This window comes from Acipenser ruthenus, chromosome 8, assembly GCF_902713425.1.
Source record: "Acipenser ruthenus chromosome 8, fAciRut3.2 maternal haplotype, whole genome shotgun sequence".
Taxonomy (NCBI): domain Eukaryota; kingdom Metazoa; phylum Chordata; class Actinopteri; order Acipenseriformes; family Acipenseridae; genus Acipenser; species Acipenser ruthenus.
The window spans coordinates 50,434,129-50,457,506 of NC_081196.1; the positions used below are offsets into that span (position 1 = coordinate 50,434,129).

The 23,378-nt window shown below is 38.5% G+C and overlaps 1 protein-coding gene across 3 annotated transcripts in view; it reads left to right on the top strand.

The window, feature by feature from the left end:
* Positions 1-23,378, top strand: part of LOC117406566 (collagen alpha-2(IV) chain-like) — an 83,387-nt gene that overhangs the window by 41,326 nt on the left and 18,683 nt on the right. For all 3 annotated transcript variants that reach the window (XM_059029141.1, XM_034010652.3, XM_059029142.1), the window contains exons 5-23: positions 11,007-11,141; positions 11,437-11,481; positions 13,415-13,531; positions 13,841-13,909; positions 14,517-14,552; positions 14,642-14,695; positions 15,044-15,079; positions 15,458-15,499; positions 16,177-16,248; positions 17,031-17,066; positions 17,588-17,650; positions 17,737-17,781; positions 18,551-18,604; positions 19,175-19,244; positions 20,469-20,579; positions 21,011-21,154; positions 21,615-21,689; positions 22,502-22,653; positions 23,161-23,233. In XM_059029141.1, the coding sequence (XP_058885124.1) occupies positions 11,007-11,141; positions 11,437-11,481; positions 13,415-13,531; positions 13,841-13,909; positions 14,517-14,552; positions 14,642-14,695; positions 15,044-15,079; positions 15,458-15,499; positions 16,177-16,248; positions 17,031-17,066; positions 17,588-17,650; positions 17,737-17,781; positions 18,551-18,604; positions 19,175-19,244; positions 20,469-20,579; positions 21,011-21,154; positions 21,615-21,689; positions 22,502-22,653; positions 23,161-23,233 (1,429 nt within the window). The remainder of the gene's footprint in view (positions 1-11,006; positions 11,142-11,436; positions 11,482-13,414; positions 13,532-13,840; positions 13,910-14,516; positions 14,553-14,641; positions 14,696-15,043; positions 15,080-15,457; positions 15,500-16,176; positions 16,249-17,030; positions 17,067-17,587; positions 17,651-17,736; positions 17,782-18,550; positions 18,605-19,174; positions 19,245-20,468; positions 20,580-21,010; positions 21,155-21,614; positions 21,690-22,501; positions 22,654-23,160; positions 23,234-23,378) is intronic.

Here is a 23,378-nt window from a genome sequence, read left to right on the forward strand (position 1 = left end):
GTTTGGAGTAATTATCATTATTATGAAGTAATAATTATTTTCATTAGTGTGACAGAGAAACTATCTGAAATATTCTAAGCGAACATTGCCGCACATGAACTTGAAGGCAAAAATCCACATCAGTGTTCGACGTAAATTACATAGTTGATAAATATTAGAAATAATTATCATAATGCATTTTGCCTTGCATCGATTTACCACATTGCCAGAATTTTAGCAAAATTTTCTAAAATGGCAAATGATGTGTGGGACAGTAGGGATTAACAACAACATAAAAACAGAATCAAAGTGCAGCTTCAGATTTGCTTCATGCTTTTCAAACACTGGCCCAACTTGCAAGGTACATGTTAAGCATAATGATCAACATTGTGTTTTGTTGTGATCCTAGTATTTTCTGTTATGAGGACTGTAATAAACGAAAACCAAAACAGTGAGGTGTTTTTTCTTTGTACAATGTTCCCTTTTCTAAAACATTCTGAAGAGTTTATTTAAGTTAAATTGTTAACTTGCATGCACATCTAAAAAAAAGACAGAAGTAAACCACAGTAATGATATTACTTTATGAAAATGTGTCTTTTGCCACTTTGTTTCTTGTGCAGAAACCACAATACCAAGAGTAAAATAAAAATAAAAAAGTCTACTATTATACTGTTTCTGCCTGAAAAATCTTTTTTCTGGAATAGATCATGGTAATTAATCTACACAGAAACACAACAGAGAATCACACGGAACATATTATTGTAAGATAAATAATAAGTACAAAATAAATAAAAGAAACAGGGATATATGTTCTAGTCCAAGGCTATTATTGTAGCATAGCCAGGTCCTGTTGTAGGTGAGTACCCAGGGTCTGGAAAGTATGAGGATGATTTCAGAGAATACTATGGAGATTAAAAAGTACATCATTAGTAGTCGTAGTGCCTGTTACATAATACATTTGAGGGGTATTTTAGCCCCTATTGTGTGTTGTTTGACTTGGACCTTTTTGTATCATTTTTACATAGCACAGTTGTTTTTTTTTATACCATTTTTTATAACAAAACTTGAAACAAAACTTCCTCTCTACAACAGTTACTGCATAATATTTCTTAATGCTTGTTATTTAAGGTTTAACTTAAGTGTTATATTACAGTACATGACTGAGTGATAAAAGCAGAGGATACAAAGCTTTCAGTGTTTTCAGCTTCTTTGTTTATGGTGAATTGGTTATAAATGATCAGTTATTTTTAAGGCTTATTTTGTTTTTATAAATGTATCGTGTACTGATATGTATACATTTGTAAAGTATTTATTCATTGGCACTCAAACTGTCGCAATTTTTAAAATGTTTACACCCGGCTGTGCATATGAATACCTGCACTTTTTTGTTGAGAATTTCACCCCTTGTGTAAACGAATGGTCCTATGGAGAGTTGATGTGGAACAAAAGTAATTTCAGCTCACAGACTAGGATTTGGAACCGATTTCTGAGAGCACAACATATGTGAATAACGGACAGTAAATGATCTGGAATAATCATATAAAAGTAAACTTGCTGTGAATGGACAGTTCTTTTTGTAGTAGAAATGAAAAGGGGGGATAGGAATGGAAGAGGAGGATTCAGACAATCATAGCTGTATTTCCACCATACAGTAAATGGACTGAACAGTCTAAGAAATTGGCTTGTGGCCCGGGTTTTGTCCATGTATAGTCCATCCACTAACTGTCTATAATGCCATGACCAATTGGAGTCAACAAATTCCAGCAAAAGTACTCTTTAGCTGATCATGCAAAAAGTGTTAAGTTTGACAAGGAAATGACAGGCGCTGTAGCTGGCAAATGAAAATGCACAGTCGGTGTAGGTCTTGATGATTGACAGTCATTTAAACGAATGAGAGTATTCTAGCGCTGCTTCAGTCAATGATGTCAGAATATGGTGAAAGTGACAGTGACAGTGAAACTACAGTATTAACAGACCACTGAGATGACCCCTAACCATTCAGAGCGGAAAGGAGACGGGACAGAACAGTAGGTATAAAAACTACACAAACTAGAGATGATTTGTAAATGATTATTTTTGGTAAGAAAAAAAAAATAGCGAGCGGTTTTACCGATGTTTATCGTATTTAAATTTATTTCAGTCGTACTCATATTTTTTGGGGAATTTGACGTTTAACAAGCTTTACCGATTAATATCAAAAAGCAGCAAGCCTAACTATGTTGTTATATTACAATATACAGACATGGCATTCCTATAGAAGGAGAAGCAATAGAAGGAGAAGCAATCTTTTGCTTTTATAACAATGTATCTTTCTATTTATTAGGGTTGTTTTTAGCATTAGTACACCAGTAAAGACAGTGAAGTCTGCCTTGTGCATGCTATGCAGTACTTTATGCGTGTGGCCTGTTACTGTAGCTTCTTGTCGAGACCAGTCAAATAATGTGCAAAAAATTAGTTTTTTGAAAGAAAGAAAAAGATACAAAGGAGCATCCCTTATTGAATGTTGCTTCTTTAAAGATAGACAAGTTGTTAAATAAAGGTACATTTCGTAGTGAACAATACATTTGATTGTGAAGCAGTCCTCAATGAGATCACAGCCATTTGGAATCATTATAGTAATTTGGCAAAGAGAAACTATTATAACTAAATTCAAGGTCTAAAGAAATCATTTAACATGTGAAATAGTTTGCAGCCAATACCAAAGTACATGGTCAGTTATTCAGTATTTTTCTACTACTACTCTCCAAAAAGTATTGGGATGCATGAATAAAGGCAGAACATTCCCTTTCTCATACCCCAGCTTACTAAATATCTTGGTGTTCCTGAATAGAGGCTTCTTCAAATCTATATGTTGTTTAATGATCCATTTGGTATTTATTCTTGACAAGTATTTAAGTATTAACAAACTGTTCTCCAGCTAAAGTAACCTGTTTCTAATCAGAAAACTGCATCCTGATTGCTACAGGTACGGTTCTGTGCTCCAGTGTTTTAGCCTCTGTGGACTTTAACTGAAACAATTTTTTTTTTTTTCAGTGCTGCTTGATTAAAATTCCACAGCAGTGAAATAATGCCTGACAAGTCCTGAGAACATTAACTTGTTAAGAATGCATCCCTGCTGCATGTGCACGACCAGATGGTATTATACCAGCGTGATGCAGGAGGTGAGCAGTAGTAAAACACAGCCTTTGAGACATGGCTCTTTCAAAACTGACCTCTATTGTTATATTCACCTGGTAAAGGGTGACCGTAAAAAAAAAGAAAACAGGATGTTTCATTTAAACAAAAACGCAAGTTAATGTATTTGAATAAGAATGCTGTGCTTCAATCTAGCATATCATAATTCTCCACCACGTTCTTTAATAAATATAGTAATGCTTTGTTCTCATTTACCTCCTATTCCCCTTTCATGGTCTTCAACCTACATTCGTACAGTTATGTAAGTGTTGATTTCAGTAAAGTGAAGGTTATTTTATCTTTCTACAATATATCTATTTTAAGCACATTATTAAACCGTAGTCATAAGAAAACTTACATAACTTTAAAGATAAAGGAAATGGAGTGTAGTCTTCAAAGACATGAAAGCCTTCCCTGTCTCCCCAGCATTACTGGTTCAGGTGATGGAATAGTCAGCTGTTTGTATGTCCTGTTTACATTTGACATGTATCTAGAGAAACACTTATCCAGATATAAAAAAAGCATGACATGTTATTGATATTGTCATACAAGCAATATATACTGTAGTCACAAAAATGAGATATTGTAAGTACACAGCAACGATAATTTTACATAAGGTAGGCGTTTTATCCAATAGATATTGGGTTTACTGAAAATTTTACATTTTCATGTCTAAAATAAGGCTTTTAAAGAGATTGTTTTCTCTTTATTTCTCCCAAGTATAGGGGATTCTGTCCCCTGGCCCCTGGGTACCACCAAGAATGTTACAAACCTGGCATCTATGGCTGTCTATTCTGGGTTTGACTAAATATCCTTGTTTCAGTCATTGTTTTTGTAAGATTACAAAATTACTAACTTCATGTAAAATGATTAACAGCAGACAGCTGAAATTATCTTATTTCCAGTGCATCTTTTGGACATGCAGGTTTTCAATATTAAGACAGGACACTGAACTCGTATGTATATGTCCAGTGAGTTCAGGCAAATACTTTGAATTAAGAACCCAGTGGTTGAGCAAGATGTTTAGAGTCCCCAGATCAGGTGCTTGTCTTTGAGAGTGTTTTACATATGATAAACGCTCTAGTTAAACCAGGGATACGTCTATTAAATTACTAGAAAGCTAAAAGAAAAAGGATTTAAAAAAAGAAAATGAAAAAGGGGGGTTAGAAAGCACTTTGGCAAGAACAGCAATGTCAGTTTTCAACAGAGATTAAAGTAATCATGAGCATTTTTTCCCACAAGGTAGACCAGGCATGGTTACTTAAAACAGAACAGATGTTCCCACTGGGGTCTCCAGCTCTGACACGCTGCATTCGTAAATTTTTAAGACAGATGTTTCACTACTTGAGAAATACTCCTACACATTGCTCATAATTGCCCAGTTTTTTTTTTCTTTTTTTCTCAAAGCCCATTGTTGTTATGAAATTTCTGGAAGCTTTCTCCATCCAGCTTGCATTTTGCGATAAATCGGATATTTAAACTGTTCAGCTTTAAAATACCACAACAACTAGGTCAGCCAATTAGTTTCTTGAACATAGAGCATGCATTCTTGTTTCCATATAGGCTCGTTCGCCAGACTCTTTGAGCAGGGCCCTTGTATCTTTAACACCCACAGATACAGCGCATTGGCAGGACCACACCCTTCACATCCTCGGGCTTGCATGCTCAGTGTAACAGGGCTGATGCTGGGATGTGTTTGGCTGTGACCTTGCGCCCTGGCTCCATGTCTAATTGCTCCCAGATTATACCTACTGTCTGGGGCAACGTTAGGAAGTAAGGTCAGAGTTACAACACAACCAAAATCTTTTTTCTTTTCAAAAAAAGCCTGCTCCCTAATTAGTGAAGGAAACCCTTTCGAAACTAAGGCTGTGTTCACACACAGAACATTCTAGAGGGCACTGGTTCAGTCAAAAGGCTTGCATTGGTTGATTTGTTTCACTTTTTCACTTGTAGCAGGGCAATGATTACTGTTCGCAATTGCAGCACCCTTCATGAAAAAAGCAGATGAGCAAATGAAAATAAAACTTGTTATCAACAGTTAAATGTATAAAACCTGTTGTGTTTTGATAAAAGAAATTGCTACTGGACTCCTTTTGTCAGTGATTAATTTTCTAACTTTTTTTTTAGTGGAAAACCCTTGAAATAAGCTTTAACCCTTTTCACTCGTATAATATTATTATTATTATTATTTATTTCTTAGCAGACGCCCTTATCCAGGGCGACTTACAATTGTTACAAGAGATCACATTATTTTTACATACAATTACCCATTTATACAGTTGGGTTTTTACTGGAGCAATCTAGGTAAAGTACCTTGCTCAAGGGTACAGCAGCAGTGTCCCCACCGGGGATTGAACCCACGACCCTCCGGTCAAGAGTCCAGAGCCCTAACCACTACTCCACACTGCTGCCCATGGTGCCCACCAGCATAATCTTTATTTTTATTATCCTTGACACATGCCCGGATGTGATGGTTCTACAGAAACTCACCATCCAATACATTCGATAGTGCAGTGCTGTATTGCACATCAAATCGGTAGGCCTCTAAAGGGCTTCTAATGATATCACATATTTTTTTCATAAATTGTTGTTTTTGTTTGGAAACAGTAAAAAAAACGAAAATATGTGTTCCCAATGCCATAACTTTGTTATTGTTTGTCTGTTTCATACCAAATTTGGCACTTATGCTCAGAAGCAATAAAAGTCTCATTTTGCTGTGTAATTTTGTCCTTGAGGTCTTTTGTTCTCAGTGAGTAACAGAATAAATGAGAATTTTTTGTTAATGTGTTTTTGTTTGGGGGATAGTTTTTATAATATATGTGTATACTGTGTGTTTGTCAGTGAAGAAACTTTGCTAGCAAGGAAGAGAATTTTGTGGCCTTTCATTTGATGTGTGTTACATGCTTGTAATACTTACGGAACAGTAAAACACGGCAAAATTAGGCTCAAGTTTAAAAGGTTAAAATTATACCTACATTAGTTGTCAAGGTTATCTGACACAAACAAAAATGAGCCATCAAGGCCATCAAATGGGCATTTTTAGTATCATCAGACTCAGTTCTCAGGAGTTACACGCCCCTTCTTTGCATTCACCGATACGTACTGTACCCTAGAATAATTTAATGAGAACCACAAATGGAGGAACATGCATGTTTTTTTAAGTTTAAAATATAGAAAGCCTGGTATACTTCCTAACTTTTCTGTTAAAAGGCTTGCTGGTGATCTTGCAAGCCCATTTCTACTCACGGGACACTTTAGTTACACATTCGGAACTGTGGAAACGCATGTTTGTTTTAGGAAAATGGAAAAAAACTTCCATAATATTTTAATTAACCTCAGATACTCCCTTGAGTGCAGGTCGGATTTCAGCCTTTTTGCTGGGCCTTGGAGGGAAACCAGTCATAACAGGTCTGTCGAACGCAATAAAACTCATATGGCTATTGGTTTATAGGATGTTATAACTAGGGCTTCTGTTTCGAGTTTTATGTAAATCGTTTTTTTGGGGGGGCTTTCGCTTTTTATATACTGTATGAAATTATCGGTTTCGGTTACAAAATAAGTGTAGTAGAAACTCGAAAGTACTTGCACACTTAAGTTGTACCTTCTTTCCTTTGCTGTCTTCCACAATGAAATCCCTATGGTCACAGGCACATTCTTCTGGGTTTTTTCTGTGTAGGCATTTTTTTACATTTCGCCACAATTTGCAATTCTGTTTTAAATCGTCTGTCTCTTAACTGTAATACAGCTTTAAATCCTGCAAACAAGCCTCCATTCCTAATTGTAATCTCGTTTTAAATCTCGCAAGCGGATTCTCCAACAGAAATGTAGAAATGTGTTGCCACTCAGTAGTTGGGGTGGGTTTATGTATTCAGAACGAATCAATGATAGATACGAGTCAGGAAGGAGGGACATTGCCCAGCTGCACTGGGAAAGGTAGTTTGTTTTAGTTTTTTTAGTAGTAGGTTTTTGTTTGTTTAATGGGAAAGGGGTGGTCAACATGAATTGAGTAACCATTTCCATTCTTTTTCCTGTGTTTATTGGCTATACACAGATTTCTTTTTTTTTTTTGTATCGGGGGATGTTTTATTGGTTTTTATCCAGGAGTTATGCAGGACGACGTTCCCAGTGCCGGATGTGATCACTTGAGACAATAGTAGTGGGATTCCTTTTAATGTATCCCATGACTGTGCAACATCTTGTTATTAAGGTTTAGATTTGGCAGCATACTAGTGTAAACAGGTAGTATAACACACATTTAGTGTTTGTTAAGTGCATTTGGAATGTAAGCTTGGCAGGGATGGTGTTAAATCTGACCTTGCCAACAATCCTATGGGGAATGTGGCCATTCCACAATTAGATAATTGAGTGCTAATTTGGGAATGGCCACATGTATATAAGGGAAGCTGAATCCTTTGTTAGGGGAAGGAGTTTGGGGGTGTTTGACCTGTGTGTTGTTGAACTTTGCAGTGAAGGTGAATGCCCAGCCTATCTATGCTTATTTTGTTGGACCCTTTGCCTTGTTTCTTTGTTTCGTTTTCTGTATTGTAAATAAGTGTGTGACAGCGCTAAAATTGCAGCTTTTCCATCTCTGGGTCTAATTCCTGCTATTTACTAGCCTTAGCCATGACGCTGCCCATTCACAGTATTACAACATATTACTAATGGCACAGTTTAGAACTAATAGTAACAGGGAACAATAGCATCTGCTTCTGTTTTATTGCCCAGTCTGAATCCTACACTCTTACAAAAGGAGTTACTTGCGTACATTTTAAATACAGTAGAACATTTGGGCTTTTTCTGCAACCTGGATTTTGTTTGGGTTTTATTTATTTATTTATTTTTCTTAAATATAGAGTGTGCTACATACCATTAGTATACAATAAGTAGATGGTCATATTTAGAAGGCCTAATAAGGTTCTAATAGTTCTGTATTGACTGAACCATCTATGTTTTAAGAGAGATCATTTTTATTGTTATAATGTATCACTATTTATAATTAGACCCTTACCCTTTTAATTTCAGATGCATTGTGTTATTTTGATATTTAACATTTTTGAAGGGAAAAAATGGCTTGATTCATGCAAAAGATGGCACAGTGCCATAAAGAAGGTTTAACAAGGCCAAAGGGCCAAATAACATTGTAGGCAATCAGTGGTCTACTGACTAACTGTAGCCCTTGAGATCCATTCCAGCCCAAGTTGTTATTCCAAACAGGTGCTTAATTAGTCAATTGACTAATTTAGGACTTGATTGTAACGAAGAGCTGGACTGACAGTGGCACATATAAATCAACCTAGCAGTTCAATCAAATTTATTTTGTATAGTTCAACTACCATTAAAGACAAAATCACATCCAAGAGTAAGTGTCTTCAAATGACATTTTCCTCATACCTTGCTATGATGTTTACAATTGTTCTGGTTCATATTCAGTGCATTTTCTTTTCTGTGTCAGTCTGTGTCAAAGTGCCTGCTATAGACCTGTGTAACAAAAGCTTAAGTTGACCATGGCTCAGTGTTCAGCTGGACAGTTTGGGACAGTTCAGTACGAGTCACTCCGAATGCCTGCAAACATCACAAAAAGGGGACAGTAAGACATGCTGAGAATGTATTTTGAAGCTATGTTCTCCTGAAAGAGAATTGCATGCCCTGTTAGAGATAGTGGTTTTCATAACTTTGGTTTATAAAGGGCCCTTCATGGCCTACACAGCAGTGTTATCAATTGGAAAGACCTCGCTGCAGTTACTGCCAGCTAGTGGGACATATTTTCTTCTGGTACCCAAACCAGTAATACCCTTAAAAAAGAAATCTGCCAGCAACAGGAAAGCACAGCTCCTTGTTTTCATTAAATGCTGCTCAATAATGAAGGACATGCTACTGTATGTGCTGCCAGACACTCACACTCCCTCTTCCTTCGAATCATTCGTTTGCTTCATAAAAACACGACAAATAATTTGCTACATCAACAAGAAACAACACACAGAGTAATGATGCATGCCAATCTGTATGCACAAAAATAAGAAAGAAAGAAAGAAAGAAAGAAAGAAAGTGGACTGTTCCTCCAATTGTGTTGTAGACTCTGATTACAGGTGGTGTCCAGGGAACATTAACCTTTTGATCTGATATGACATACCTATTCAGTTATGTGACAGAAAGAAAGAAAGAAAGAAAGAAAGAAAGATGATCTGATCCTAACATACTGTACTTCAATCACTGCACCTGCTGCTGCATACTGTACATGGTACCTCTGTGTTAACTAGATGCTGTGTCACTGTGGGATTTCCTTTTTCTTGATGTGATTATGAATGGCAGCTTTTCAAGAAGCACCAGTTTCTACTGATTTTAGTAACTTCAGCAATGACCGGCTTGGGTAATGGGGGCTATTCAAGTAGAATTGTTTGGCATACAAACTCAGGTATAAAAATTAAAAACATAAAAGAATGATAACAGTGCTGAATTAACTGGATTTTTCACGTACCTGTTTAAATACAGTACATATTTTGTAATTGTAATGTAGTGTTTGTCTTAGAGGAAAGTCTGTTTGCTGTTAGCTGTTTTCTTTTTTTTCCAGACCTTACATTGTGTTTATTACCTCTCTGGGGTTTATCTTAAATATTTTAGCTTCAAGCATCTGGAATCATTTGCTACAGTTTCACTCATTAAAGTGTATAGTTTCAGAACAACTGGTACTCATTTATGAACTGGAAGTCCAAGTAAGTGCTTTATATTTTCAAAAATATTTTAATTGTTTTGACAAACATAGTAGGTCTTTTGTATTCAGTAAAACACAATACAAAGGTACATTGCCAATTGCAAAAGGGGCTAATAAGACAATCAGATTGGGTAGCCTAGGCCTGGGTTAAATCAACTTTATGGTGGTGCTATAGCCATTATAAAGTATAGCCATTACAGAGCCATACATTTTGAACACCGTTCAATCGATCCATCAAGCAAAGCATCAGGAATAACGTATAAATAAGAGGACTGGGGGCTCTCAGGACTAACAAACCCCTAGGTCCGAGTGGCATGCACCCAAGAGTGCTTAAAGAAATCAGTTAGCTCATTGCCAAGCCGCTGCAAAGAGTGTTGACAAATAAGTCAAGACAGGAGACGTCATATTTAAAAAGGGGGATAAGGCGGAACCAGGAAACTACAGCCCTATCAGGCTCACATCCATAACATGTAAAATTATGGAATCAATCGTAAGAGGGAAACTAGAGGAGTACCTATATAGCAATGGCATCATAGGAGACAGCCAGTCTGACAAACCTCTAGACATCTTCAAAGAAGTCATTGCAAGGATGGACAAAAAAGAGCCTATGGCATCATATACTTGGCCTTTGACAAAGTGACACGTGGAAATACAAAGACGTACATGCAAGTGGATACATAACTGGGTGAAACATAGGAAACAGAGAGTACTTGTAAGAGGGGAAACCTATAGCTAGAGCTATGTACCCAGTAGGGTTCTGCAGGGCTCCATGCGTGGACCCCTGTTGTTTCTTATCTACATCAATGAATAATTAGCAAGCTTGTCAAATTTACAGATGACACAAAGCTTGAGGGAATGGCCGGCATGCTTTGAGCCACCCAGGAAATCCAAAAATAACTGGACAGAAAAGTGGCAAATTAAGTAAAATGTTAACAAATGTACATATCATGTGGAATCCAAATACCAAATGAGGAGGTGTAACTTTAACAGGCACATCAAGAGAAAGACCTTGGTGTTGTAAAGTTATGATGAGGTTGTATAATGCACTGGTGAGATCGCACTTCTGTGTCCAATTCTGACCACAGTACCAAAGGGACATTGTGGCCCTAGAGTTTTCTTAAAATGAATGTTTGTTTTTTTACAGGGTATGCCAGGTTTACTTGGCCCTCAGGGACCCAGTGGACCCCACGGATTCCCAGGACCACCGGGATTAGCTGGACAAAAAGGAGAGAAGGGTGACCGAGGAAGACCGGGGATCCACGGGCCCAAAGGAGCTATGGTATAAGACTTATATTAGTTTGACAGAATGGTGAGAAGCATTAACACTTTCAACGCTATGTAACTTTGCAAAAAGACAATCCAATTAAATTGTTAATGGCTTATAAGGATGTGTACAACAATTATATACATATATTATTGGGAGTAGGTCCAAGAACATGCCCAGTTAACTGGTCTGTTGTGTTAGGTGGAGCTCTTTTTTTCTGAACTGCACTAGTCAGACTTTTGAGTGGAATTACTTCTACTGACCTCTTGACAGGTCTACATGTAGCTTGACTATTTTCTCTATTTTAAAGGGAGTAACGGGTGTGCCTGGTTTTCCGGGAGCAGACGGCATTCCTGTAAGTATGCTCTCCATTTGGTCAGTTGGCTTTCTGAAGTTATTATACAGCTTGCAAAACTTCTGGTAGGTATTTAAATGTTGATTTCGGTAACAATAGCCAGTAAATGGACTGACTTTACCAGGTATTCATGCAATGTGATGGTAAACAAGCCTGGTCTCATGCTTGTGTCCAGGCTGTAGAGAAGTGACCCAGCTGGCATATAGAAAATATACTGATGGTCAATCCCTGAGCAGCCACGATAAATCACCAGGGGATTGTGTCTCTTTTTAACCATTCAGAATCTCAAAACATACTGTAAATATCCACCAAAAACAGTTTGATTTTAAAACAAAACTATGGTATATAAGTCTTGCTATTTTTGTTACCATTGTGTGGTTCAGAGGGCAGGAGCAAGGGCTCCCACCCTTTCCAAACTTCAACCAGCTTTCCATTGAACCCTTAGTCAGGCACTATCACTTGCACTTTTTTGCACCACCATTATTCCCCATCAGTACCTCTGCAAGTGCATCTGGGGATGCTCACCATCCTGCTGAGCTCACCTCCTTCAGCACAGCTCTCAGCAAGACAGAGGGGACCTCCCATACAGATGTCCTAATGTTCTGTTACACTTTATTACCCATCTGTAGGGTTGTTTAAAATTCAATTGTAGCTGATATTTAAAATGTCTGGTTCATTTAATGGACCTAATGTAGCAACAGATCTTAATAGGAGGTCAAGTTCAACGTTACGCATACTCCTACACATCGGTACAATTGGAAACAGTTACCCTACTGACAATCACACTGGTCATCTTCTAACTCTTCAATTTATTCTGGGCAAGTCTAGTAGGTTTCTAACATAACTTATTGTAAATATGATAGTAGGTAGTGCACTGTAGTTTTATAATACCAATTATATTCTTATGGTAAATCTAAGAATGTAACCCCTCATGTTCTGGGTTTCTTCAGATAAAAAAAAGTTAAATATTGTAGCCATCTCTCTCAGTCAGGCTGGTATGCCTGTCTTAGGGATGCCAAACTTGCAATTTTGTTTTTACTGACATAGACTTACAGTGTCAGTATTTTTTTTTATTGACATCATTTAAAAAAGAATAGCTGAAACAATAACATACATTATACAATAGGCTATTGTTGTGTACTTACATTTCTTGAGGTTGTATTTACTTCTTATGGCCAGACATGGACACATTTGCAGACTGGATCATTTGCTTCGTTGGGTTGAAGCTGGTGCTGTTGTTAACAGCAGTCTTGATAGTGAGAATTCCATCCTGAATGTCGGTAGACAGTTGATTTCTTGTCTGTTCTTACAAGGTTCATCTCAGAAAAAACATGTTCTAATTCTGCAGTACTGTGTGGCAAACCCAACATATTCCTGACAAAGTGTAAGAAAACGTGTGGGAAAAGCATTGCAAGCTGGACGATATATCCCGAGCTCACTGTGCATTGGCTGCTTGGTTGAAGAATGGGTACTCATTTCAGCACAATATTGTTAATTGGCATTCTTGATACTTTGCCATCACATAAGGTGCAGGTATACGTCATTCGAGCTGATTGGAAAAGCTACACAGCAATACAAATTATAACATCCTTTATTTCGATCCAAAATCAAAGATTTTTTTTTTTATATTTGTGGGTTTACGGACTGTTAAAATGTGACTTTTTTTTTACTGACCTGTCTCCAAAATGACAGAAGAAACAAACCAAAACAGCGATTTACATTAAAAAAGGGAATTTGTCAGCTTAATGACATTCAGATATCACAGAACAAAATGAGCCTGGTATACAACACTGTTTAAACAAGTTCTAGTGATTGTCCACATGTAAAATATTGAACACCATCTGACCAAATGCATCTGTGTAACTGGAGTCCTCAAGAGTTGTACATTAACTAGAGTTGTGTAACGTCATCTGTGAACACTGTGTTGGACCAGGGTCATCCAGGTCAGCCAGGATCAAGAGGGAAACCTGGTGCTGATGGCTGCAACGGGACCATTGGAGACCCCGGACAATTTGGACTGCCAGGATTTACTGGCGTTCCCGGTTTGCCGGTAGGTACAGTCTTGAGAAAAGAAAGAAAGCGTTAAAAACAGTTGTATATAGTGATAGATGGCTCCTTTTGAATATTACTTTCTAACTTACTAAAATGCTAAAAATGTAATTTCTGTCAAGTGTTGTTGGTTGACTTTCAGTTACAAAATTGTGCTCTTTGCTGTTTCTGTTCTGATTAGTCTACTGCCAGGTCTTTGACAGTGTCTGTTTTAATGCACATTTAAATGGATAAAAATGAAATACTCCATGTAGGAGGCCTTGGAGTGTACTAAGTACTGTGCTTCATATTTCTCATTTTTTAAATGCAGGGTATCCCAGGTTCAAAAGGACAGAAGGGAGAGCCTTTGCCAGTGACAGTAATCATGAATCGATTACGGGTAAGAGTATTGGAGCTGCTTTCACAAAACAACCATGTAAGGACTCTGAATAATATGCTGCTGACCCCTGGAAACAATGTAAACCAGTCTAGTCAAGTAGAGGCACCCCATTAGAGGGTATTTAGGGAAAGTGCAAGACTGTAACTGGTTTCACTGTGCCACTTGTAAGTAAAAAAAACAAAACAGAATCACTAAAACTAAAGGGAGGTTGTTACAGATTTAAAGTGTCTTCTGTAAGTGTATAATATTACAATCTGTGACCAATTGAGTCTCGGAATATAATATTTCACAAGGCAGTAAAACTACTGTGGTTTTGCCGGTTATCTACATTGCTGTGGATGGAGCTGCTTATATACTTGTGCATTGTTGTGTCACATGCTACATAAAGATTAAGGATATTTTTTGGTGTCCCTGGAAGACACACATAAAATCTATAATGTCTAACTGGTCAACAGTGGCTCTTATAGAAAAATAAAAGTAGGGATGCTTTGATGTAAACTACATATCATTGTAGTGCCTAAACCTTGCTTATGTACAGTCCTGTATCTTTAATAAAAACATGCCTGCGAATGAAAATGACCCTTTATGTGCTTTTTGTATTCTTCAGGGGGACCCTGGTGACCGAGGTTTTCCTGGAATTTCAGTAAGTGTTTTTATTTTTTATTTGTTATAATATTCTAACAGTCTTCCAATTAGAATGGCTTCAGTTACATTGGGTCCTTGTATCTACAGGGCCCTCAGGGGCGTCCAGGCTTCACAGGACCACAAGGCAATCCAGGGCCACAGGTGAGTCCATTTTGAAGGCAGGTTCTCTGTACGTACACTACATTTTTAATTTGGGTGCTTGTGGAAAGAGATGGATTCACAGCACAAGAGACTCAAGTCCTGTCTCATTCACAGACCAGGGACAGTGGAATGCGAGCTTCCCCACATTGTCTCAAGAGCATGCCATTGTTAAATGTTGCTCTTTGCCATGTTTTGTATTTTTTTTTTTAGAATTCTCCCAAATGAGACGACGTGCACTTTAACTTGTTTCTACTTCAGAAAAAAAACTGTCTTTGTAGAAATAACAGTAATATTTTTCCCAACCTTAAAATGTCAAATCCAGCTCATACCTTTTTTTTCACCTCTTAGGGACGGATAGGAGAACGTGGACCACCAGGACCAAAGGTTTGACACCACCTTCCAAAGCAGTTTACCTCCACCAGGCCTCGTCTCACTGCGAGTCATTAAAAATGAGTTTGCAGGTTTAACAGAATCATGCAAACACTACAACATGCATGCCATGTGCAATTTGTAGGATAATTATTCATTACTGAACTTCTATTTTCGGAAAAACATAGTGTTGTGTTATTGGACTGTATACTGCCTGCAACTTGATATTCACTATCTCTGGACAAAACACTTGGCTGTTTCTTTATGTGGTAGTTTTGGAAAAGTTTGTTTTGGAAAGCTGCCAGATTATCTAATAGTTCAATCTATACTAATGTTGTTGAGTAAATATACTCTGTAGTTGTGTCTGATTTAAAGTCATCTTTTTTTTTTCAGGGTTCCCATGGAGTATCGCCTAAGGGAGAAAAAGGAGGACCAGTGAGTACATGTCCAGGAAAAGCAATCACAACCACTGATCCATACAGATCCATTCACATGCATGTGAAATGTAATCAACATTAAAGCAACTCTTCCTGGTTCAAATCATTTAAGCAATGCAGTAGAAGCCACCGAATTGCTCACCACATAGTTGGTCATTCAGAGCTGCTTAGTTGACGCTACAAAGCAGGAAACTGATTTTGTGTATGTCACTGACATACTTCTTGAAGTGGAATACGGAAGCACTGTGAAATATATCACTACACTTTATGAATACAGTAAGGATTATGATGTGCTTGTTTACAAACGTGAACATCAAACTTGTGGAGTTACTTTGTTGTAGTTTGTTTCCGAATATAGAGGCGTTCCCACTTATGTCCAGCAGGTGTCCCCATTGTTAAACAATGTACTGGAAGATGGGCTGGTAGTTATACTACTAAAACACAAGTCTTATGTAAGAAGGAATTAAGTTTGCATGAATCAAACTTTTCTATACTGTTAAATAACCCAAAAGCAGTCAAAAATGTATTTAAATTGCATTAATCAAAAGTAAACATTCTTGAAATTACACATGAATGTAGGCTTTTTTTATATAGGCTTGTCTTACATTAGATTGGTAGAGACTAATTATCCCCTGTGAAGATTTACTTACACATATCTCCATGTCTGTACCTTAGGGTGAGGTTGGGTTGCCAGGGCAACCAGGTACGCCTAGTCTCTCATTTGGGAAGGAATTATATGGACCCCCGGTAAGCTACACATTTTGTTCTTTCTATATTCTTTAAACAATGTATATACTGTAGAGGTGGTGGGACTTTCTCATTGTATAACGATAGACCCCTCTAGAGAGTTACTCTACATGCCACCAATTGATTTTTTGTATTTGTTTTGATCAATTCTGTATAATATTTTTCCACCCTATTTGACACACCCATTTGAAGAGCAACAGGCAACTTTAATTTGCAATGTAAAGCGAACAACCCTTGTCTGTAGTGGGGTCCTATCTGTGAAGTCTATATATATATACACATTGAATTTTGTACCAGTCTTGTCAGTCACCATTGCAGAAATGTTCTGGGGGACAATGAAGAACAATTGTCCCACACAGTCGTACTGCATTGGTAATAAATTGATAGTAAATTGCATATATCTAAAGAGGAGACAATTATCAGTTCAGTGATACAAAGATATGGTCTGCGTGGGAAAGATTGGATGATAAAAGCCCCACAGCCACTACTTTCCTAAAACAGGATAGCATTTTGAGGTACTACTGCACTTGTCAGATGGCTTGATCATTAAGTTACTTTGCATGATTTTTAAAGAAGAGACAATGGCTATTCGGGGATACCAAGGTATTTAGTAAGTTAGGCTTCTGAGTGGAATAAAAGGGGAAACAAATGCCCCATGTCCAGTCCTCCTGTTTCAATGCTGGGGACACCATAATGTCAATCATAAGTACATTGTTTCTTTATCACACTTTTCATTCACTTCTTTATTGATATACATGTAGTTTTCACTTCAATTTTCACAGGGTGAAAAGGGAAAAAGAGGTCCAAAAGGAGAGGCAGTAAGTTTGCTTTTTTTGCACTGCATGTTAAAATGACTGCTTTGTCTTGATTTCATGTTAGAGTCCAGCTAATTAACCAAGCATGTCAGTGATCAGTCTTAACAACCTAAAACTCAGCCTTTTCTGGGTTCCCCAAAAGTCATGGTTTCCAGTGGTTGCCCAGACCTTGTTTGACAGAGAAGCAGATTAACAATGTAGATATGTGGGATTGGGTGTATTCAGGAACATAATGTGTTCAAACCACACATTGGGATCCTAAAGCAAAGATTGCAGCACAGGGTAAACTATTAATATGACTACCTAGCTTTATATAAAATAAATGTATGTATTTATTTATTTTAAAATGATGTGGTTGTACTATGGTTGCCGGTGCCGGTCTTTCTGTAGAACATGCAGAAGTAGTTGTAAGCAGCTGCCTCAATGTGATGCAAGCTGTTTTAGAGGGCTGAGAGCATGTTGTAGTGCTATCGCACCGTTTGTAAGAAACTGATTAAACGTGGATTATTTCTCAAATGTTTTAGGGCACGTCCAGTTTTTCATCTGAAAAAGGAGAGGACGGAGTGATGGGATTCCCTGGGCAGAGGGTACGTTGTTTTTTTTGGAGGGGGAGTGGAGTCCATGGGGTTTGGAATGTTGTTTGAAAACTGGTATTACAATGGTTATTTCCTAGGGCTTGTCAGGTTTGGATGGACAACCAGGAACCCCAGGGATACAGGTGAGAATACAGTCAACTTTTTATTTTTTTATTAAGCATCCCATGAGTGCTGTTTTGTATTTTATGGTAAATCTGTCACCACTGTTATCTTAGCAGCTGAGACCTCACTGTAAAACCTTATAAAGCTCATATATAGCCGACACCTTCATGGTGTCCAAGCTTCATATCTCCGAAACCATTTGAGGTTGTGACTTCCTGTTTGCAGTTTGTTGTCTTTGTGCATAGTGTTAATGATCACTTTCACTATTGAGGAGAGCTTTACTAAGACCACAGGGGTGATTATTTGAAGATGTCCCCAGATGTTATTGCTCAAACAGACAATGAGATACAAAGTGAATCTAAACAATACACTAGTTAAGGAAGCTGTGATAGACTGTGAAGTCGGTCTTTTAACAGATGAACATGTTATAGGGGGGATCGAACGCTTTCTGCAGAGTGGAAAGTGGAAGAGGGGAATCAGAGTCGAGTGTCTCTCCCTGGTGGTGTCAGCCCGTAACTCTCACCTCTGTACCAGCAGTGTGGTGTGCAGGAGCCTACGTGGAAAAGATGTTGTTGAACATCTTGTTATTTGACAAAGCAGTACAACTGTCAAATCAGCAATGTTCCTCAATCATATCTTTTTTTTTTAAATAAATTGTAAAACTGTGATGCTCCCATCTGCTAAGACGTAATACCCAATCATTTTTATTTTTTTTCTAGTGTCATGTGTGAGTTTCTTCTACTATACTTTATGTGTGTAGTAATGATATTTCGCTTCTGTTCATGACAGGGAATTCCAGGCATCCGTGGTTTCCCAGGAAGAAACGGAGGCACAGGGATGAAGGTCAGGGTTTTACCGTCTCTAAAACACTCTCAATAATCATCTTTTACAGAAAATCTAATCAACTAAAAAGTGTAATACTTACTAAATAAGTATTATTATTATTTGGGTTCATTTAAACAACAAAACCTCTTATAGAGCTATGACATCACACCCTCCCACAATTATCCCCTGGGTGGCAAAAGATACCTGTACAAGAATCTGGGGGTAAATTGAGACACCCTGCCCTCTATACATAGTACTCTGCACTATGCATTACGTTGTCTATTGATTAAAAGCCTTATAGAACTTGTTTTCAGTATACTGTCAATGTACATCACTTTGTACTTAAATACATTGTATGACAAATCTGTAAACCTACAAATGTTCTGTATGCTGTATTTATTGTGCTGCTTTGTATGTTAGAACATTTCAAAACCTTAAACAAAAACGTTCTCAAAAAAAGATTCAAGTCACATGACTGTAGTCATGCACACTTGTTCAGGTTAGTTAATAGCACAAACGTTTGATATGTGTAATGTTTATAAGCATGTGTGTGCAAGCTTTAAGCATTCTTTTAAATGTTGTTTCTAGGGTTCGAGGGGTGAAACAGGCCCCCCTGGACCAACAACATACCTTGACATTAAACATATGCAGTTGAAAGGTATGTGGATTCTTTTCTCTCACAGGCCAAATTATTGTGTTCTGTTTTAAGGTTTTAATCTCAAAATTAAACTACAAACTCACAGGGACCTGATAATAGGTTTGTTATTTGGTTGGTAACAGGACACGGAAATGAGTAACAAAAGAAAATGAGTCATCATTGAGCGGGTTATTGAGTTTTTCCATCATGTCTTTTTATAATTTTCCAGTAGGTAGTTTTTGATGGTGCCAGGAGGTGAGTGGTGTGGGTAAGGAATGAATGTCCAAACAGCTCAGTTCAATAATCAAAACGTCTGTGTTTATTTAGTAAAATAATAAAGCTGTCCCTCTACCAGCAGTGGTATCAGGGAGTAAACCACGGTGGGTTTCCAGTCCCAAACAATAAATACAGTCCACCCAGAAGTCCACATTTGTGCACGGGGAGTGCTCCAATACTGGTGGTGCATGGATGGTGTGGGTTTGTTCTGTGCTGTGATGTGCAGGGCAAGTAGTGCTCAGAGGTTTCTATGCTGGCTCCCTGGCTGCAGCTCACACTTGGCTAGTACTCTGCGAACACAAAACAAAACAAAGAGCAACGGCGCTGTGGCTGGTTGTTCACGTTTCAGTGTAAGGAGCAGTACTCACGTAGCTGTGTCACCCTTTGTACTACTAAACTCCACCCTGTGATCAGCCTGGCACCATGGTCTATATCCAATCGCTGCCTGCCTGCCCCACAGCTGATCGCAATGTGAGTTGTTCAGTGCACTTGCAGCTATGCGCTTCCTCCAAAATGACCAACTTCCGGTTTCCATCTACCATCGAGTCAGCCCATCTATGGGGAAGCATACCACCAAACTTACACAGCGCCCTTTCTGGTAATGTTAGGCAGAAATTCGCTGAATCTGGAATTGTGGGACATGTAGTTTTTCTCAGATGCCTCCTCAGTTTACAGTCCATGCCGCCTAGCTGAAGCAATACACTGTTCATGCCAAAATGAGAGAACATAATAAATGCATGAAAAGACTAAAAATGATTGTGTGTCTGTGAGTTGACTGTATTAATCCTTAGGGACTGTTTTGGATATATTCGTGTTATTCTTTATTATTATCCACACCCGGTGCCTCATGCTTAAGAGAACTGCTAACAGAAACCCACCTGCCATGCACTTCCATTCATTATTGTAATGCATTGTACTTGGTTTTTCACATGGCAATCACTAAATGGTAACGCTGTTTTCCTGATCAAGGTTTCCAAGGTGAACCAGGAACTGAAGGGGAGAAGGGTCAGAAAGGCATGAGAGGTGAACCAGGTCTGCCGGGGTACTCAGGGTTACCTGGACAACAAGCTTTCACACCAGGCAAGACCCATTATTGCTCTGTTTTTCCTCTGGTACAGGTCAAATTATTTTACACTAATTTAAACCCATACTATAGATCAAATCAGGTGCTATTATTTACAAAATGAATATTAAGTTAAGTAGTCCTGGAGGCATCCATGTTTGAGGGTATGCCTTAAAGACGTCACAAAAAACAGAATATCATATTGGGCTGAACACAATTTAACATTGCTCTTCTCTTGTCCTTAAAGTCTAGTCTTATATCTCATACGGGCCATATATAATCATTTTAAATATGCATTGGCTTTCCATGTAGGGTAATCACTAGAGGTCGGCAAGGGTAGAAAATCTGAAACCTGAATGTTTGTGTCCTTGCCTTTCCATTCAATTCAGTGGGCTGAGATGCCAGTTCATTACAAGGGCCCAGCTAAATGTTTACTTCCCTTTTCCAGGGAGACATGGTCCAGCAGGCCCAGCAGGCCGAAAAGGGTCCAAAGGCGTCAGTGGTGAACCAGGACTTCCTGCAGCCCAGCCCGGACCGAAGGGTGAAGAAGGACAACCTGGCTTACCTGGCCCACCAGGACTCAAAGGCCCAAGTAAGTCAGGAAGACTCCACTGTCATACTGGTAGCAGTGCTTTAGTTGTGTTTTATATCTCTTGGAATCCTAGTTTCTCCTACATGTTTTGATTTTCCAAAGTGAAGTTATTTGCCATGTATATTATCACAAACACACTCAGCAAATTAAATCAGTCAAGAATATTAATTATTCTATCTTCACCTAGTGTATTGTGTTTTGGAAATCAGGTAAAAAAAAAAATGTCTTGTTTCAATGTGAAATATATAATAATCAAATATTTCATATCCTACCATACTCAATGCTTATTTAGATTTTTTTTGTTTTTTTTTATATAGATTTCCAGATGTTACTTAAAAATCAGCATTGAATATAATATGCACAAGGAATTTTAATAAACCATATTCCGTGTAGGTATCTGAAGCATTACTTCATACTGCAGTTTGACTTGCTCTGAAGATTCGCTCTCTCACTTCCTCAGGTTTTCCTGGAGGCCCACCTGTAAGACCAGCTGATCGGGGAGTGCCGGGCCCCCCAGGGGGCAAGGGATTCAAAGGTTAGTCTATCAGTCTATAAGTCTGTGACCTAAGGAAATCCCTATCCTTCAAAAAGTAGTATTGGTCGTGCTGTCTGTTACAAGATGCCAAGCCCAACGCTTTTGTTGAAATATTTGTCATGAGTGTTTAAAGTTATATATGTTGACTTCTTAAAGAGAACATGTTCAGCTAAATGAATTATAAATTTCATTCCTGGAAAGAAATCCATTCTTCCCTAGAGACAAGGATGTCTTCTCTGGAGAATTGGGTATGGAATTGTGATGTTTGTGTAACAGGCAGTGTTGTGTGATACACTGCCGTTACGGATTCTGTCTCCTGGAAGTGAGAGGAGATGAGGTTAAAAGCTCTATAATCACAAATATAGACACGCTTGGCTCCTTTGCAGAGTGGTTAAGACGCTTGCTTGCGGTGTGTGGGGTAGCCAGTTCTCGCCCAACCTTGCCCCTGTTAAACCCGGATCTCATTGATAGGCTGAAGCCGATCTCGAGGTTAAAATGGTGAAGAGTGTAAAGGGCAGTGTTGTGTGAAACACTGCCGTTATGGATTGTCCCCCGTCGGTGAGATGAGGTTAAAACCTCTAAAATCACAAATGCATTATGGGTAACCCGCTCACTTGTGGTGCGCAGGGTCGCTGTTTCACGTCCAACCGTTGCCCTGTTACCATTGGGTGGAATATTCGTTATCACAAATGCTTGAGAGCTTCCGAATCTGGGAATCTCTAAGGAAAAGCGGTTATCTTCTTTTTCATGTATTTGTTTGGTATTTTGGTGATGCTCCCTGACTGCTGTTGTATTCTTTCTTATTTTTGTAGGAGATGCAGGGGAATGTTTATGTGAAACTTCCAGAGCCCCAGCAGGCCCCACTGGTCCTGCTGGCATTACAGGACCACCAGGAAGACACGGGGAACAAGGGCAACGTGGAGACTCGGGCGATCCAGGTCCAACCGGGCCAAGAGGACTGCCGGTAAGACGCATTTACAAGACACTTTTGTGCAAAAAGTTCTGAATTGACACTTTGGAGGTGTAAGGTACTGCTATGTGTTGTGTGAAGTGACATCTCAAACAGACTCGGAAGACTGAAGCATTACATGGGTGACAACTGTTTGCTTTGAGAGGTGGAGGGTTCTTGTGGGGTAACTAATACACTAAGACACATTGTGAACATTACTTTTTAACATATTTAGAAAAAATGTATGGATCGTGAAAGCATTGTCGTAATTAACTGGAAATACAGTAGTTTTGTCCTGAGCGGAGAGGACAGGCAGGGTTCATTTTAATGATTTAAACAGTTGCAGGTTTAATGCAGCCAACCTAAAACCCAGTATAGCGGAACTCTGACGGAGAGAGTGCCGCTTGCAGTTGGAAGAGTGGCGTTCTTATAAGCAAGTACATTTCTAGAAAATGTGTGTGTTAATGGCTGGCCACGGGCCCCTAATTATTAATGTTAAATACAGTATATTCTTCATCACAGGGATTTCCAGGAAATGATGGACCTGTAGGTAAACAAGGACAGAAAGGTGAACCTTCTACAGCAACTGAAAAAGGTATGCAATGTTTCCTTTTGAACTCCTTGCTTGTTCAGATTGTATATGTCTTGCATTCTTTGTGTGATTGAGTAGCGCTACAGAACAGGGGGATAGCAGCTCAGCGTTTTTTCATTGGACCCGCCTCTGAGTAAGTTTTAATATT